The following is a 16,746-nucleotide window of genomic DNA, read 5'->3' on the forward strand; positions in this document are numbered from 1 at the left end:
GATTAATTGTTTATCCATTTTATTCCATTTCCAACTTTATATAGATTTGTCCCCAAAGGCAAATGGGGAATAAGGCTGTTAGAGATTTGGACCTGGGTTGTTAGATGTTTGGGTTAGAAGCTTTACGACCTCTGTTGTTTTTCCTGACTGCCCCCTTGCCTGTCCTTCTTAGACAATAAAAACAGGAGCCGTTGTAAGGGCAGCCCAGAACGCTCTGTGGAACTGATCGGAGGAGAAGTTTGATAGAGCCTTCCCTTTTGCAAAAGCTCCACGTAAAATTCATATACGTTGTCTGTGGTTCTTTCTTTTATTTAGGTTCGAAAGGAAAATACCTATCAAAGGCTGTTTTTGTAATGACTTTCATCTATTGAGTTTTGGAGGCTATGTACATTATTGGACTTTTTTTTATTAGTTTGATAAGTCAACTAATATTTTAGGTGCTTTTGTTATAACATTTATTATAATCACTTTTTGCAGGAATGATGCATTGGGTGTCAAGGCTTCAAAAGTGTCAAATTTCCCTTTGACAAATCTGGGAATGCTCTCGCTCCAGATTTACCAGATTTTGATTTAGATTTTGAACAAAAGATTTTTAAATGGAGTTCAAATTCCTTAAAACATATCTTCTTCAATTTAATCTTAAATAGGAATATTATCAATAGTAGAAAAGTCATTCAATGCAATAGATTTTTGGCCTTCCTTTTTTTTGCTTTCAAACCCTTAGGGCACTCCTTACTGAATGGGGCTCATTTAAGATGTTTCATCCTTCAGCTCATCATTTTTGTAATATCTATAAACATTAATGTTTGTTGCTTAGCTTTATCTTACATACAAAACTCTAGACTTCCAGATTTTCCAAAACTGTGTAGAAACACGGGTCACAGGTATTGTCTAAATCCTCTAACTACTTGCAATCTGTGCAAACATGCATTCATTGTTAATGCATGTTCTGCTTAACTTGGAGCTAAATGAGAGGGAAATGAAAGAGAGTGAGATTGTAGTCAGGAGGAGGCAGAAGAAGGTGAGAGGAGAGGTGTTTGTGCTTGCTGTGGAAATAAACCCACTGGCAAGGCGTACTGTATTTGTTCGTATTTTTGGCAGGTCTGAACCTAAATCTATACCGCCAGCTTTATTTTTTCATCTTTCCACTTCTTTCGTCTACCTTTTTGTCTTCAATCGCTCTTCAAAGAGAACCCTAAAGCTGTTCGGTGGAGGAGCCACACCTGTGTAAGAGCGCGCGTTTGTAGGTACTTATGTATCTTTCAAGATGTTTGAATCTGCGTCTTTTGCTTTTGCATCAGAGTGAAACGCCTGTGACCTTTTCACCTCAAACTCCCTGAGGTCAAATGCTGGTCAAAGACACACTCCAAACACACGAACACACACACCTACGTAAACGCACCCCTAAGCACACCCCCACACGCCCACCAATCGCGCACACACACGTTATGGTCTATGTGGTGTGAAAATCACAAAAAAAAAAAGCCTAGGAATGAAGGAGTGGAACAGCAGGAGGAGGAGGAGGAGAAAACAGACATTAGTTTCTCTGGGTGGAGAACAAATGGAGCCCCGAGAGGGATGTGAAGAGGAGGAACGAGGGGAAAGAAGGGGGAAGGAGAGGTGAAGCACACAATGCTATGGGGCAAGGCGGTTGGACAGACAGCATCTGCTCGCAGCTCTCCGAGGCTCTGGGAAAGGCTGGAGAGACAAGGAGAGCAAAAGGAAGGCGGGAGGAAAAGTGGGAAGACAGAAAGGGAAGACACAGGACAGAGGAAGTGATGGTGTAAAATCTTACTTTTTTTTTCCTTGTTTTTTTTTCAGGGATTGTCCAGGGTGCCTACAAAGTCTGGAATTTTATTTCACTATTTTTAAGCATTAGATAAGTATAAAACAAAAAAAGATAAGCGTCATCTTTTCTTTCTTTCCTGCCTTTTCCCACTTTTGTCCTTCCTTTTCCCATCCTTCTTTTTTCCTTGTCATACCTAACTACCATCCTTATTTCCTTGTGTCCACCTCCGTTTCTTTCTTGTCCTGCCTTTATTTCTTTTTCTTGAACAAACTTCTTGTCCTTCCCCTTTTCCCTCCTTCTTTTATTCATTTCATTCTCGTACATAGAACGACCATAAATGACAGAAAACAGTAAACCTGAATTGAGGAACTTTTATCAATTTTACATGAAAAATGTTAAGAAACCCTGTAAATGTCCAGAGAAAGTACATTTCAAAATACAGCAATGACAGACGGAAGGATGCACAAAAGACAACGGGAGACAAAAGGAATGACACGTCTTTGCAGCAATAGAAAGAACAGCTGATAAGAGAGGACACATGATCCCAGTGCGCAGAAGAAGGCTTCTCACCACTTTTCACGGTGCCTCCCTTTCGCATAGAGATCATATGGACTTCCTCTTTAAACGCCAAGATGTGTGTGTGTCTGCTGTGGGAGGAGCAGCAGCTGACAGAGAAAACTTGGCCTGGTCTGTCTTATGGAAATCTGAGAGTTTCCCAGAGACATCATAAAGAGACCTCACCTCTCTTCTGTGTCTCTAACCCATTACCGGGTCACACACATTCCTGTTTTATGAAAGGCAATGTGTCTGTTGTCATTGAGTTGGGGGGGGGGGGGTTCAAAGACAAGGACAGCAAAGAAAAGGACACTAAGTGAGAATTTTCACTTGAGTCCTTACATGAAAGCAGCGCTTGCTCAAAGTCAAGGCTTTGGGAGGCCGGGCGTGTTGTCGGAGGACTTTGATGACAACTGACGGAGTGAATGTGAAGCGAAGAAGAAAGAAAAGAAGAGAGAGGATCAGGGGAGGAAGAGGGGGTCGCTGAGAAAAGAGGAAAGTAGAGCTGGGGTCTAGGTAATTAACGGCAAGCTCTTTAATTACTGCTGGTGTTCATTGTGCCAGAAGGAATGTGACAATTATGCCATTAAAACTTCCTAATGGAGGGGAGAAAAGTGAGGGAGGCAACAACAGAAGACATGCAAAGAAAAAGGAGGATGAAAGGAGGAAGGGAACAGAAGGAAGAGAGGAGGGATATGAAAAGGGGGAAAGGGGAAACAATCGCGACAAAAGAGAAGCTGGGAGGGAGATGGGGAGCGTATTAGGCCAGCACAGTGACAGAGCAGATTAGCATCAAACAAGAAAGGCCACGGACGTGTGTGTGTAAGTGTGTGTGTGTGTTTGCGATCAGAGAAACAGAGGACATATTCATTTCAAAGACGCCACCAAGGTGGATGGAACTTTGATGATGCAGAGTCTGGCAAAGGGAAAACTCTGTGTGTGTGTGTGTGTGTGTGTGTTTGCTTGCTGAATCTGCGTAGGCTCCTGTTTCAAGTGGTGGTGCAGGCAGGTAGGGGAGGAAGAAGAGCAGCAGGAGGAGGAGGAGGAGGAGAAAGGGGAGAGATCCACGGAAAAGGGCCTCGGAGGCATCCTGATACACATGCAGTACATTTCCATCTCCACATTACCTCTATGACTCACACACACACACGCACACACATAAGACGGGAAACATAACGAGTGTGTCCGCGCACATGTGTAGCACACGCAAACACACTGCTCCCCACACAAACATCAAAAAAGTACACACACAACCCACGCACTCGCAAACACACACGCAAATAACACCCACACACACACACACACACACACCAAAAAGCCAAACACTTACACAAAGAGTCTTAGCGCTCACCAAGGCGGTCGGTTCATCAGGGGGGTTAGAAATTTGCATGGCTGGGCAAATTTTCCTTGTGCTAAACTCTAATCAGCTCCTGTATCTCTCAGACACCTGCCCGGCGTGCAAAAAAAAAAAAAAAACCTTAATATGCAAAACACCTTCCCACCCTCCTCCACTGAGGCAGCTCCTCGGCCAACAGAAGACTTATTCACCTGGCCTCGCTAACTCTTTCCCACCCTGCCTGTCTTCTTGCAAATTTTTACATTTATGTATGCAAATCAGCTGTTCCCCTTAAGCCTGTTTCAACAGTAACTTCCTGGTGCCCGGCGAAGAATGAGAGACTTGTTTGAAGGTATCGTAGGAAAATTAGTAAGGGGGAACAAGATGTCTCCTCTGTTTGAGAGGATGTGTTGCAAACTCGATCCCTACAGGTGGACACATCCACATTTTCTATGGCCGGCAACAAAGTTTGTTCATTTTAAGGTGAAATGCAATCAGTAGTTCCTGTAGGATCAACATTTTCAAACCTAATTTCGCATTTTCATGTTCAAGCTCATGTGCAGGTTTGTATGGCAGCAACATGCAAATGCAAAAAATATAATGTTGTCATAACAGTTTATGTCTTGATTCTTATTGAAATGTTTTCAATTGTTTTAAAAGTCGTCTTGAAAGACGTTAAACCGCAACTGGCCAAAATATAAATACACAATAAGATCTTTGGATAATTAATGATTATTAATTCATTGGTTCAATTTGTAACTTAGTGCAATTCACTTTCAGAAAGTCAACTAAGTCATCTATTGCCTTTACATTCATGTTGTCCTCTATATTTATTGGTACTTATAATGAAGATGTATGTTTCATTATAGTAGCCTAATCTCACACTGAAAAGCTTTTTGTGGTAATCTCACAATTAACTTTGTGTTTCTTTTTGCCTCCCTTGCTTTCATCCTCCCCAGACATGGTGGCAGAATAGCCTTCGGCCAACGTCCAGCTTTGTTCCAGTTGTTTTAAACTTTTAAATGATTTTTCTGACTGTAGATGTGTCAGTTTCTTTACTTAAAAACCTCAACACACACATCTGCCTTAAATGAAAGGCCTTTCTCATTTTAAAGAGTGCCTAACAGAAATGGGAGTGTCACATAATATTTATAACCCAGTAAAAGTTGTGGGTGCCACAAAATAACTCAGATAATTTTTTCAAAAAGCTATTTTTAATATGTTTTGCCAGTGTAATAAACGTGGAGGCTGCTGTTTTCTGATGTTGGTTGTTGTAGGAAGAAAAGACTAAAACTTGTTTCCCTGTTGATGTGAAACTATTTTAACAGCCAGGTTGAAACATCAACAATTAAACAACAAGTAAACTTGATGTTTGTGAGCCATTGGAGTCTCATAATGCTTTGAGAATAATTTGAAAGTGAATCCTATAAATACTGGATATCAGTATTATAGAAATTTGAGCTAAAGCAGTCCTTATTTAAAAATAAAATATTGAAAATGTGTCTTTTTGTCCCAGCCATTTAAAGATCTTGAATGTCAGGCTTACTTAGCTATTTTTATCAACTCCAACCACTTTTTAACTGCGTCCTTTTCCTTTTTTTGTTTTCCATTTTTCAACCACAGTTTCACATCATTTAGAGGGAAAACATATTTCTCTATGTCTATTCATAAAATTTTTTATAGGAACAGACTGTAACAAAAATGAGCCTAGAATGCCCAAATCAGTGATGTCACACTTGAACTAAGTCCTTATGATGGGTTTTTATTTTGTTAAAAACTTCAAATATGTAGATATCTATCCTGTTTTCTCTAAGACACATGGAATAGTATGAAATATTTTATATTTTAGCAGTTTAATTTTAGTCAAACCCAGAGGTGAGAGACTCTAACTTACTGTCTGTTTAATTTATTTCCCTATCTCACTGAATTCGGCACATATTTGGGCCCTGCCTAAATAGAAGAAATCTTGCTTTGCCCTGATGTGCTTCCAGTTGATTGAGACCTCATATATACAAGTGCTTCTGTCTGCCAGAGTCTTTCAAAGCCTCTCTTAAGAGGTTTGAAGATGGATGTGGGGGAGAGAGTGTGTGTGTGTGGGGGTGAGTGTTTGGGTGCACACAGAGCAGCCCCAGTGGACAAATAATGATGGAGAGAGACAGAAGGAAACACAGGGAAAGAAAGCGAAGCCCTTTAAATGTGAGAGCTTGCAAAACTCCCACTGCTCGCAAGGGCACTTCGCTCCTGCACGTCATCTCTTTTCCCTCTTCTCTCCTTCCATTTCCCCCATCGGTTTCCCCCCTTTCCCCTTCTCCCTTCATCGGTCTCTCTTTTGTCTCCGAGCTCTAACCCTCCGTCCCCTATCTATCCATCTCCCTTGTCCCCCACTCCCCCTTTTTCTTTCCCCTTCCTCTAGCTAAAACAGTAGGACGCTTAACCTTGATAACAGTGAGATTTTTCCCCCCTCAAAGTGACACACACACTCTCACCCACACACACCGGAGAAGTGCTTTGCCAGCATGCCAGGCCGGTCCAAGGGACGGCTGTACCCTTCGAGGTGAACAGGACACCGGGAAATGCAGCAACAACAAAACACTCACACACACACACAGGCAGCTCACTCCAGGTCTTTCTTAACACCAAGTCCTTTAAAGCTCTTTTGTAAGCTGACATTGAGAGGAACGCTGTCCATATCTTTAAACATTTCGCACGCACAAAGAGATGTCGGCAAAAGGAGAAGTGAGGAAAGAAATGGAACATATTAAAGGTGAAGCTACCTGCCAGGAATTTATGACAATCAACGGAAAGCAGTGGACGGTCACACTGATGCTCGTAGGCAAATGAGGACAGGGAAGTACAAGGTAGTTTTTCAAAATATTAAAACATCCCCACACAGAGAGGTAGTGTAAGCAAATAACCGTAGAGAGGAAACTGCTGAAGAAGAAAAGGTAAAATAAGCAAGGTGTTTGTGCGTTTCTTCCTCATCAGAAGAAACATCCTTAAACAGGTTTAAACTAGACTGAAAACAAATGTGAAATTTTATTGGCTAGAATATTTTTAGCCAAAGGTGCTTAAATATTACTCTGCCTTTCCAGTATATGGTGTGTACATACAAAGTATTTATTGCCCCGAAACTTTACCACAACTTGTCACATTGCAGCCACAAATTTTGAGATATGGTATTGGGCTTCAACGTGACAGACTATCGAAGAAAAACTATTTTTAGAAAATTTATATTTTCTCTCGCTGACTGAATACTAATTTTTTTGTGCATTATTCTTTCCAAAGTAGCTAAAGTCCAGTCTGTTTAGATGGTGAGTGTCTGTTAACAGTAAATTTCAAGCCACAGATTTTCGTCCTGCTGGAAGGCAAACCTCTGCAGTCTTAAGTCTTATTGCTCTTTTTAGGTTTTCTTTTAGCCCCTTCCATTTCTATATTAAATCTGACCAGCCTCCCTGAGAAGCATCCCTGCAGAATGATGCTGTGACTACCATGATTCACAGTAGGGACTGTGTATGGGGGATGTGTGCAGTATTGGTCCTTTGTCCTAGGTAGCAATATGCATTCAGGACAGTAATTTTAATCTCAGTCTCATTCTTCCTCATTTTTATTGTGTCCTCTACAAATGGGACTTAGCCATACAGCTTTTTTCTTGCCGCTTTTCCCACAAAGATTAGATTCGTAGAATGCACAGTTAACATTAGTTCTGTCAACAGATTCTTCCACCTGAGCTGTCTAAATTCGAAGCTCACCCAGAGTTACCTCCTTGTGCCTCTTGATTGCTTCTCTGATTATTGTTCTCCTTTCCCACCCTGCCAGTTTAAGTGATGGTCATATCATGGTAGGTCTGTTGTGCTCCTTGATCTTCATGATCACAACTATTCTCTAGCAATCCTCACAGAGAAGCAGAATTTATACTGAGATTAAATCATGTGGATTTTTGTTTAAGATAAGGTGACTTCTGTAGGCAATTATTTGAACTGAACTGAGGATATACGCACAATACACCTTATGTTGCTGTCAGATAAAACTCAGCTAAAATAAATGACTGTGTGTGTGTAATATGACAAAAGCTTAGGGGTTTGAATAATTCTGTATCAGACTTGAACTCAGCATAACAAGCAGATCCAGAGTCATCGAGGATACAGTGAGAATGTATCAGAATACACATTGGATTAGGCGATGAAATTTCAGTTTTCCCCCTCAGCTTCTCCTTCTACCGAGCTTTTCGCTGCAGTCTACATCAAGTCACTGAAACATTTACCTCAAAGTCGTTGGCCTTGTTGTAGTGCATGTTCAGGGCTCGGAAGAGCTCGCAGTCCCGGCTGACGCTCATCTCCTCGGCTCCAGTGACACCGTCGTTGATGGCCTGTCGGGCAAATTTCTCCATCTGGATGTAGTAGAACTCCCTGAAGTTGCTGAACCACTTGATCAGCTGGGAGGTGATGCAGCGGTTAAACTGGAAGAAAAGACAGAGGAGGAATGGAGAGGTCAGCAGAAGATGAGGCCAATGTGTCAGTGTGCTTCTTATAAACAGCTTTTGACATGAATCTGAATGAATCCTGTTTTATGTCAGGTAGCTGAGGCGTGAGGTAAGGTGGGAGGAAGCTGGGAGAGATAAAAGAGGAGCGGAAGAGAAAACAGGTTGCAGAGTGAGGGACGATGATAGAGATATTAAGTAAGACAGCAAAGCGAGGAGGTTGGCGAGGGAAGAAAAGAATAGACGCCAGAGAGAGTGTGTGTGTGGTTCATCTTCCCCGCTGGGAGCAGACCTACCCCCTATCATAACCCTGCGAGTGGAGGGAGAGGTGGAAGAGAGGGGGTGAGACCGCAAACACATAATTGACCAGAAAAACGATTAAGTCATCATCTGAAGCGCCCTGGCCCGCAGGGGGGCTCAAACATGTACTTAACCCCGCTCACCAATTACACCCTGTTCCTCCTCCCCTCACCGCACCTCCCGTGCAGGGAGAATCGGAAACGAAGAAAAAAAAAGAGCAAAAATAAGAAGACAGAGGCGATAAGCGCTGCCGAGGAGGCAATGGCTATTTGATCTAGTGCTGCTTGGGTGAATTCAATAGGGTGAGGTAAACCTATTAGGAGCCTCAGCTGGCCCTGGCTCCTTTTCATCATGACCTCAAAGGGAAAACAACTCTGTCTAAAAATCTAGACAGCTAGTAATAATATTATGTGCTTTGGATTCTTGTTTCACTTTTCAAACACACTTAAATTAAGTGAAATTTCTACCTTGCAGACATCATTCATACTCCCCTCTGCTCTCTCTGCAGCAGAAAGAAAGGGAGACAAAATGCTGCTAAACGCTGAGCACACTGCTCGCTGGGGGGGCAGAGTGGTTTGGACATGGAGATTAGACTCTGACTATTGTTCAACAACACAGACATAAACACAGGACAGCAGTACAGCACAGTCAAACCCATGAAGACAGTAGGGAAAGTTGATAAATAGGAGATACGTTTCTTCGATGGTGGTCTTTTCTGGAATGATCTGCAAATTACATAATGGTGAACTGGAGAAGAATAAGTCTGTTTGTTTGGCTGGAGTTTGGGTGGGTGGGTGTGCATGGGGAGGAAGTGTTGGGATGGTGGCTGTCCTAAAGTGCAGGGTGAGCATAAATAGGAAAAAGAGAGGGCGTGGTTGGGATGGGTGCAGGTCAGCACCACCGGACAATAGCGCGTCGCTCGTGGTGGTAACGGCAGCGGAGTTTGTAAGGGGTGAGAGGAGGATAAGGGGGTCGGAACGTGAGCAGTCAGCAAGCCAGGGTCATGACATCTGAGCATTAAACAAACAAACTACTGACACTTACAAATACATTGGCAATGCAGAGTTATTCTTAAACACATGACTCTCACTGTGGCAGACAGTCGGAGTGTGACAGCAGAGCAGAGACGCTGAAACACCTTTTGTGTTGTATGCAACATTGACCGTCGCTGCATTTGAAACTCTTTATCCATGAAAGTGTGCTTACATGCAGACCTGAGCATTGCACAGTGAGATTATGGACTGTGAAAGTTCCTATTGCTCATGTTGGGAGACCTTTATTGTCACTGCAGCAGAATGACCCAATGAATTTGTCACTTTGGACAAAAATGACTTTATTATGCTGACAGCTTGAGAGAAGAAGTATTGTAGCCGGTGCAACTGTAAATGCTGGTAAATATGCTAAACTGCACTGCAGCCATGCTAACTGCACATCTCACACTCAGGGATTAAATTTTGGCAGGTTCCCCTTACAGCTTCCAGCGGTCTTGGTTCATTAAGTTGCTGTAAGGGGCACAGAGACCCCCCCTGATACCAGCTAAGGATGGGTGTGTTCGCTGTAAAAGGAGGGAATCGGTTCAAAGGAGCACATCACTGCAGCTCCTTAATCAGAGCTGGCAGGGGTCAGGCAGCACAGACATGAGGCACAGTGAGGAAAGTGTGCGCGCTGAATCTGATACATTGTGTTTATACATACTAGAGTGTGTGTGGGTGCGCGCGCTTGGCTATGAGGTAGAGCAGAGAGAGTCAGTGAAAGCGTGTTTCTCACACTCAAGAGCCTGTGAAAGGTCAGTGCTTAGTGCTAACAGCATAAGATAGAAAGTGGCATGCACACACACTTACATGCATATGTTCTGCAGATGCTGAAGTCTAAAATAGACAAAAAAAAAACTGGGGAATCTCATGTCTAAACTGTAGTCGCCTGAAGAAAGTGCTCAGGTCTACACACATCTCATTATCGGGTTTGGTAAAATTGGTAAGGTGTTTTCCTTTTTGCTGTGGTTTTTGGCTGAAAGGTGTTTGAATAAAAAGCAAACGCTTTCTCAGCAGTGGAGCAGAAAACACACAGATGACCTCAGAGTGCTCGGCTACATCCAAAATGACCGGAGAAGAGGATAGAAAGACACAGAAGCCTGCCTGGGCCTCCCTCTCTGTCTCACTCTCTGTCATATAAGCCCCCTCACAACCATCAGGGCTTTCCAACGTTTCCTGTTTTTGCAGGAGTGAATTGTGGGAGATAATCTGGGGCTGTCTATTGGCTGACTGCACACAAAACGCAGCCCTGGAAAGCGGGCTTTTGTTACTGCTTCTGCTGCTGTGACTCAAAATCCAGCCACTGGCTTTTCTTTCCAGGCCTCGGACTCGCCGAGGTGCACATACCATGCCACAACATCAGCGAAAAAAAAGAAAAGGGAAGGAATGACATACAGAAAATGCAAAACCCTTCCTGACGTTCCCTGCACCATGGCACATAAACGTAAACACAGAAGCTGAGTAGAGATGCTACTAACGAAACGGCCAATGATAGATTCCGTGAGCAGCAGATCGAACACTGAAAAGGGATATTTTTTTTATCCCAATTCCCACCATTTTTAAATGTGTTAATCAACACTTTGTACTTTTGTCTCTTTTTTTAGTTTAATAAAAATCAGTGATGCCTTGATGGATCAAAGGAGACATTCTTACAAATCCTTCATTTTCTATTAAATTTCCAAACTGCTCCTTTATCAGAGAACCTGAAACAAATTTTTACTCTGCCAAGTGATAAAGTCCTGACAAAACAAACATTGTTTGGCATAAAAAAACAACAAAAAAACAACATAAATATGTTTTCTAAAAACATGCCAACAAAGCAATATTAGATGATTTATTAAACTAACTAAATTATTTTGAACTGATCTTTGATCTATTGGCCCTTACTCTAAAACCCTGTCTATCTAAATAAAGATATGTTATAAATCCACTTGGATTATAAAAACTGTCATTCATCACACCAACAAGGGTATTAAGTAAAATCTGTCAAAACATTTCAGAAACACTGAGAGGGAAAAAATAGTGTCTTAAAATGAGCTTATTCGAGATGAACATCAGCTCCCTGGCCTCCCAGGTCCAGATCTGATTAGACAAGACCCGATTAACCTTAAAAGACTGTTTTTTGAAGACAAGCTTCAAATAACAGCTTGCTGAGAGGCTGTGCTGGCTGAATTTAATTAGATAGTCCCATTCCCATACACTAATTTAAAACCAGAGTCTATTGTCATTTACAGAGAACAAAAACAAACTATGTGGCACTTAATCCCTTAAATATCTTGACCTTATTTAGATTTCTATTCATGACGAGGCCACCTTCATGGGAACGCCTAATGAGTTAGGCAAAGATGAAATTTAATCTTACTTCTTATTCCATAAATTTCAAGTATTGGTTTGATGGTATTACGTTGATAATTAAAAGAGGGGGCATCAGCACTGAAAGTTGCTTTCAATAAAAGCAACTTTTTTGTTGCCTCTTATTTTCAAAGCTGTCCAATAAAATCCTCTGTAAAGAATGATGTGAGCTCAGAGTCATGGTTCTTGGTGATGGCATACATGAGGGGGCAGCTGGTAGGAAAGGAAGCCTTTATCTTCTGATTTGAATAAGATGGCCTGGATCTGTCACAGTATTTACCCCGATCATGGTCCAGGAGCACACACACATGCCCACACCCCCGCACGCGCACCCCACTCCGCAAACACGCACACACACCATCAACACCACAAACTCACCACACATGATACAAGAACTATTGTGTAGTTTTTCTTGTTTTTCTGTGCAGCTTACATATTGTGCTTTGTTTTCCAAATTTTCCGTCACTAAACTCCCAGCGGGGCTAATGTGCATCCTAACCATGTCTCTAAACCAGCTCTTTGCTCTACACCCCCCATTTTTATCAAACCATCCTCCATACACCTGCTCTGAGAGCCACCATCTCCAGCTCCGTTCTCCTCTCTGCCCGCTCTGTCCCTCCATTACTCATCCTTCACGTCACCTCTGGAGAACTCAGTAGCTCTCCTTTTCCGTTGTGCAGACCTATTCAACTTCCTCTTTTATCATCTTTTGCATGAACACATAAGGTAGCGAGTGAAAATCCACCTTTTTCAAGACAGACAAGTATACATTGTTTGTTGTAACTGAGACTGGAACATCACAATTTCCAATCAACTTCCCTTTTTTGACAAAAAAAGGGAAAAAAATAATATAAGGAAGAAGTTGAGCAAAGACGAAGCAACAGCTACAGTATATGTGAACGTGTACTTCCATTTAAGCAGTGCGTTGCAAATGTTTTCATATCCCTTAATATTTTTCATCCTTTTTTCACATCACTGTCACACACCTCTACGCTTTTTATTTAGATTTTATGTGATAAACCAACAAAATAGCACTTAACTATAAATTGTTGTATTCCTCTTTACTTTGATACCACCTAAAAAAATCCAGTGCAACTAAGTGGATTCAAAAATTACATCTCACACATGTTGAGATGTGTGAAATCAGGGGACTGTTCACTTCATCTCAATGGAAACAGTGTGGCATAACTGGAATCCCAAACCTAGGAGGTGAACCAAGATGAGAGAACTGTATGTTGTGAATGCTGAGAAGTCAGGCAAAAAGCAATGTAGGAAGAAGTCATGCAAACATGAGGAAGAAGTTGCTCTGGTCAGATGAGAGTAAAAATTTGATTTGTGTGGTCAACTAACACAACACTCTAAAAACCTCATCAACACAGTGAAACATGGTTGTGGCAGCATCATGATGTGGGAATGTTTTTATTTAGTAGGGACAGGGAAGCTGTCAGATAGGCAAATAGATAGCCAGTAATCCAGGAATAAAACCTCCGAGATTCTAAACAAAACTTGAACTACCATGGAAAGGCTTAGATCAAATAATAATTATGTTAAAATGGCCCAGTCAAAGTTCAGACCTTAATCTAAGCAAGAACTGGTTCAGATCAAATGTAACTGACATTGAGATATTTTGCAAAGATGAATGAGCAAAATATTGAGACTTTAAATGTGCAAACAACATTGTGTACGTCTATCACTGCAATAAGGTTATACGATATCGAAAGGCACCTTTTATGAACTACCCCAAAGCTAAATAAAACAAATAGGTATAAGACCACAGAAGCAGTTAGAACGAAAAGAAAAGGTTAAAAGCTATCTCAGACTCACCTTGACATCAGAGAAAAACATCTTCAGCATGTTAGAGCTTGGGTAGCGGGTGTAGAAAAACATGAGTTTGGCCTTCTTCAGATGATTAGGGGAGAGGCCCTCCTGGATCTGAAAACAGCTGCTGTTAAGGATATTAACAACTGTTTGGAGGCCAAGAACCTCTGGTATATCAAGCAAACATAGGAATATTACAAATACTGTTTGTATTTGCTAATGACTCAGTGTAAGTTTGAAATGTACATTTGGATGAAGGGTAACCAAATTTTCTCATGACCGTGAATGCAGAGCTGCTGGAAGGGGTGAGCTGAAGACAGTGCACTGAAGCAAAACCATTTGCTTGGAATTAGCATCGTCTGTATCAGGTGTGAGAGCGTCACGGTAAATAAAGCAGTACAGCCTGTGCTTTTACATAAGGAGGCTCATTTCACTGTCAAAGCAACCAAGCGCCTTTGCCTACACCCTGCGTCAAACTCCTCCCAAAAAAAGGAGGAAGAAAAAAGGAGACATTTGCATATCACAGACAAAGACAGCAGTTAACGCCAGTGGCGGGCAAGAAGGCCTAATGGCTTGGCGATAACACATGCCAAGCCTGAACATGACTGTCTGCTGCTGGCCACATCAGCTACGAAATAAGGTCTAAGAGATCCCAAACACTGTTCCAGGCAGTATGAAAAACCTTCTCGCATTCACGTATTCAAATAGAGGCCTTGTCTTCCTAATGGATCCCCTGGATTGAACAGCGGAAAGGATGGAGATAGGCTGTTGGGGGCACCTTGAGGGATAGCATGGTTCCAGCCTTCAATTACATTCTCCCTCCTCCTCCCTCTGCTCCACCCCTGGCCCCCAAGCCTCTCAGTTGCTGCCAAACCCTTGGAGGAGCAAAAGAAAAGAAGGAGGAGAAGAAGAGAGGCACTGAGGCTTTGGACTCGGCCAGCGATGGGAAGAGTGGAACACATCTGCGCCACTGAACGGCCAAAGCCATTTCCATGGTGAATTAACGGCCGTATAATACATCTGATAATTTCAGTCTGGAACATAAGACTATGAAAAGGGAATGGGGGTGGGGCTGGGTGTGTGTTCAAACCTCAAACTGGTTTAATAAGTCAAATCAAGGTGGGGGGTGACTTAAAACGACACAGAATGAGCAACACAATGTTTTTACGTTTACACTTGAGTGGCTTTCTGATGTACAGAGTGGGCTGTCACCATTAAAGTCAGTCAAGTGTCCAGATGTAGCTGTAGCTGTAGAGTGGGAAGAAGGCATCAGCTGCTAGATTGGATTGCCCTTGGCCTTTGGGCTACAGAGCAGAGCCAGCAAATCCTGAACCACGCTGGGCTCTGGCTCCTTAAAGACCCTGTCTACTTTGTCTGATTCAAGGGAGTGGGGGACAGAAAGTAGCGAGGGTCTTATGGGGGAAACCCTGGCAGGCTGGGGTTACTCAGTCAGACCCGGCCAAAAGAGCAGCACTTCACTTTCCACACCACACCATCTGCTCCGACCAGGGAGGATACAATGAATTCTCAGACAGAGAAAGAAAGAAAGAGAAAGAGAACTTGTTCTTAAAGCATAGGTGTGCTTATAATCAGACTAATTTGTTTATACTTTTTCAATTATAATTACACACTTCCCTTTATCGGGCATTGAAATTTAACTTCCTCAGCCTTCAGCTCAATATCATCTCCCTTCAGCTACCAATTAAAAAGCCTCATACTTCCTGATTAGACATTTTCATTCCCAATTCACTCACAGCTTGCAAATGTAATTGTGATTGGACTTCAGGGTGGTGTGCGAGGCCATTATTTTGTCATGATGGTAAGCTCACACCAGCTGGCCCACTGTTCGCCTGCCACATCTGACAAGATATCATCATTCTCACATCACTTCCCTAAAGCCCAAAGTCATGAGGGGGGAAAATAGCTGCCACACTTCTTAATTCCAGGTGTAAGGACAAGAACATTTGGAGTCGAACTCAGAACAAATGTGATAAGTGATAGCGACCATCTGCTCCAAAATGCTGGTGAACTTGAACGGACCTCGCTAAATGTCTGACAAGCTGTCATTTTTTGTCTCACTAAAAAAGCCAAACTTTTCAGTGAAATATTCATTAGGCGAATCAAAAACAAAACCTGAGAAAATGTGGACATGTTCTCCCTGTCCCTTCCATTTAGGGTAATACATCTGTTACTGCCCTGAATTTATAAATGCTACCATGAAAGCAACAGCATCTGGCATATGCGCTTATTGTTTGATTATTTTTTACTTTCTCTTAGTCAATGCATGTCTCTCTCCCTTTTTTCCTTTTCATCCCTCCATCGGGAGCCAGTAGAAGCAAAGGATTATGGATCTCTGGAAAGCGTTCACCCTTGGGTCAGAAGACAAGACAAGGCGAGGTAATGAAAGATAAACAGCTCGCTGCAAACACCTGTTAACGTCCGCTTCAAAGAAAAGACGGAGAGGTGGGAGGGGGGAATTTGCAGGGAGTGAAAACAAAAAAAGAAGTATTTGGCTGCCAAGCAACAGCCGAAGGGCCCCCCGGGCTGTTGACAGATCTTTATGAAATGAAAAAAAAGAGAAAAGAAACGACAATGATTGTGGGCTTTTACAACAGCGATGGATGATAAGAGGAACACAAGAGAAAACACAAGCAATCATAAATATACATCTTTACCCCAAGTCCTCAGGCAAACCTTTTGTGACACACACACACACCCCTGCACGCCCGCATACCATACACACACAAAAAAGACTAAACATTCAGGTGCACATAAAGAGAAAAACGAGATGTTCACTTAACTAATATAAATCCAACAAGGAAGAAGCTGTAGGATTAATTTCTTAAGCCTACTATAAATGTTAATGACTGGAAGACAAAACTCTTTTTGGGCAGCCGGTGTGAGACAAATCAAACTTTCATAAGGGTTAGGGGGTGTTGAATGCTAAGGTACTAAGGAGATATAAGGGTAACAGAGAAGGGACTGAACATTACTGTTTAAGCGATTAGCCCTGTGTCTACAGGGGATTCAATTTGAGCCTCCCACAGGGGGAAAGCCTCTTTATCCACAGGGCAGCATCAGGGCAAAC

The 16,746-nt window shown here is 42.3% G+C and overlaps 1 protein-coding gene across 2 annotated transcripts in view; it reads right to left on the reverse strand.

The window, feature by feature from the left end:
* LOC114158736 (prospero homeobox protein 1) overlaps window positions 1–16,746 on the reverse strand; it is a 35,874-nt gene that overhangs the window by 11,699 nt on the left and 7,429 nt on the right. For both annotated transcript variants that reach the window (XM_028040540.1, XM_028040538.1), the window contains exons 3-4: window positions 13,665–13,772; window positions 7,942–8,136 (exon numbers count right to left, since the gene is read on the reverse strand). In XM_028040540.1, coding sequence (XP_027896341.1) covers window positions 7,942–8,136; window positions 13,665–13,772 — 303 coding nt within the window. The remainder of the gene's footprint in view (window positions 1–7,941; window positions 8,137–13,664; window positions 13,773–16,746) is intronic.

This window comes from Xiphophorus couchianus, chromosome 15, assembly GCF_001444195.1.
Source record: "Xiphophorus couchianus chromosome 15, X_couchianus-1.0, whole genome shotgun sequence".
NCBI lineage: Eukaryota > Metazoa > Chordata > Actinopteri > Cyprinodontiformes > Poeciliidae > Xiphophorus > Xiphophorus couchianus.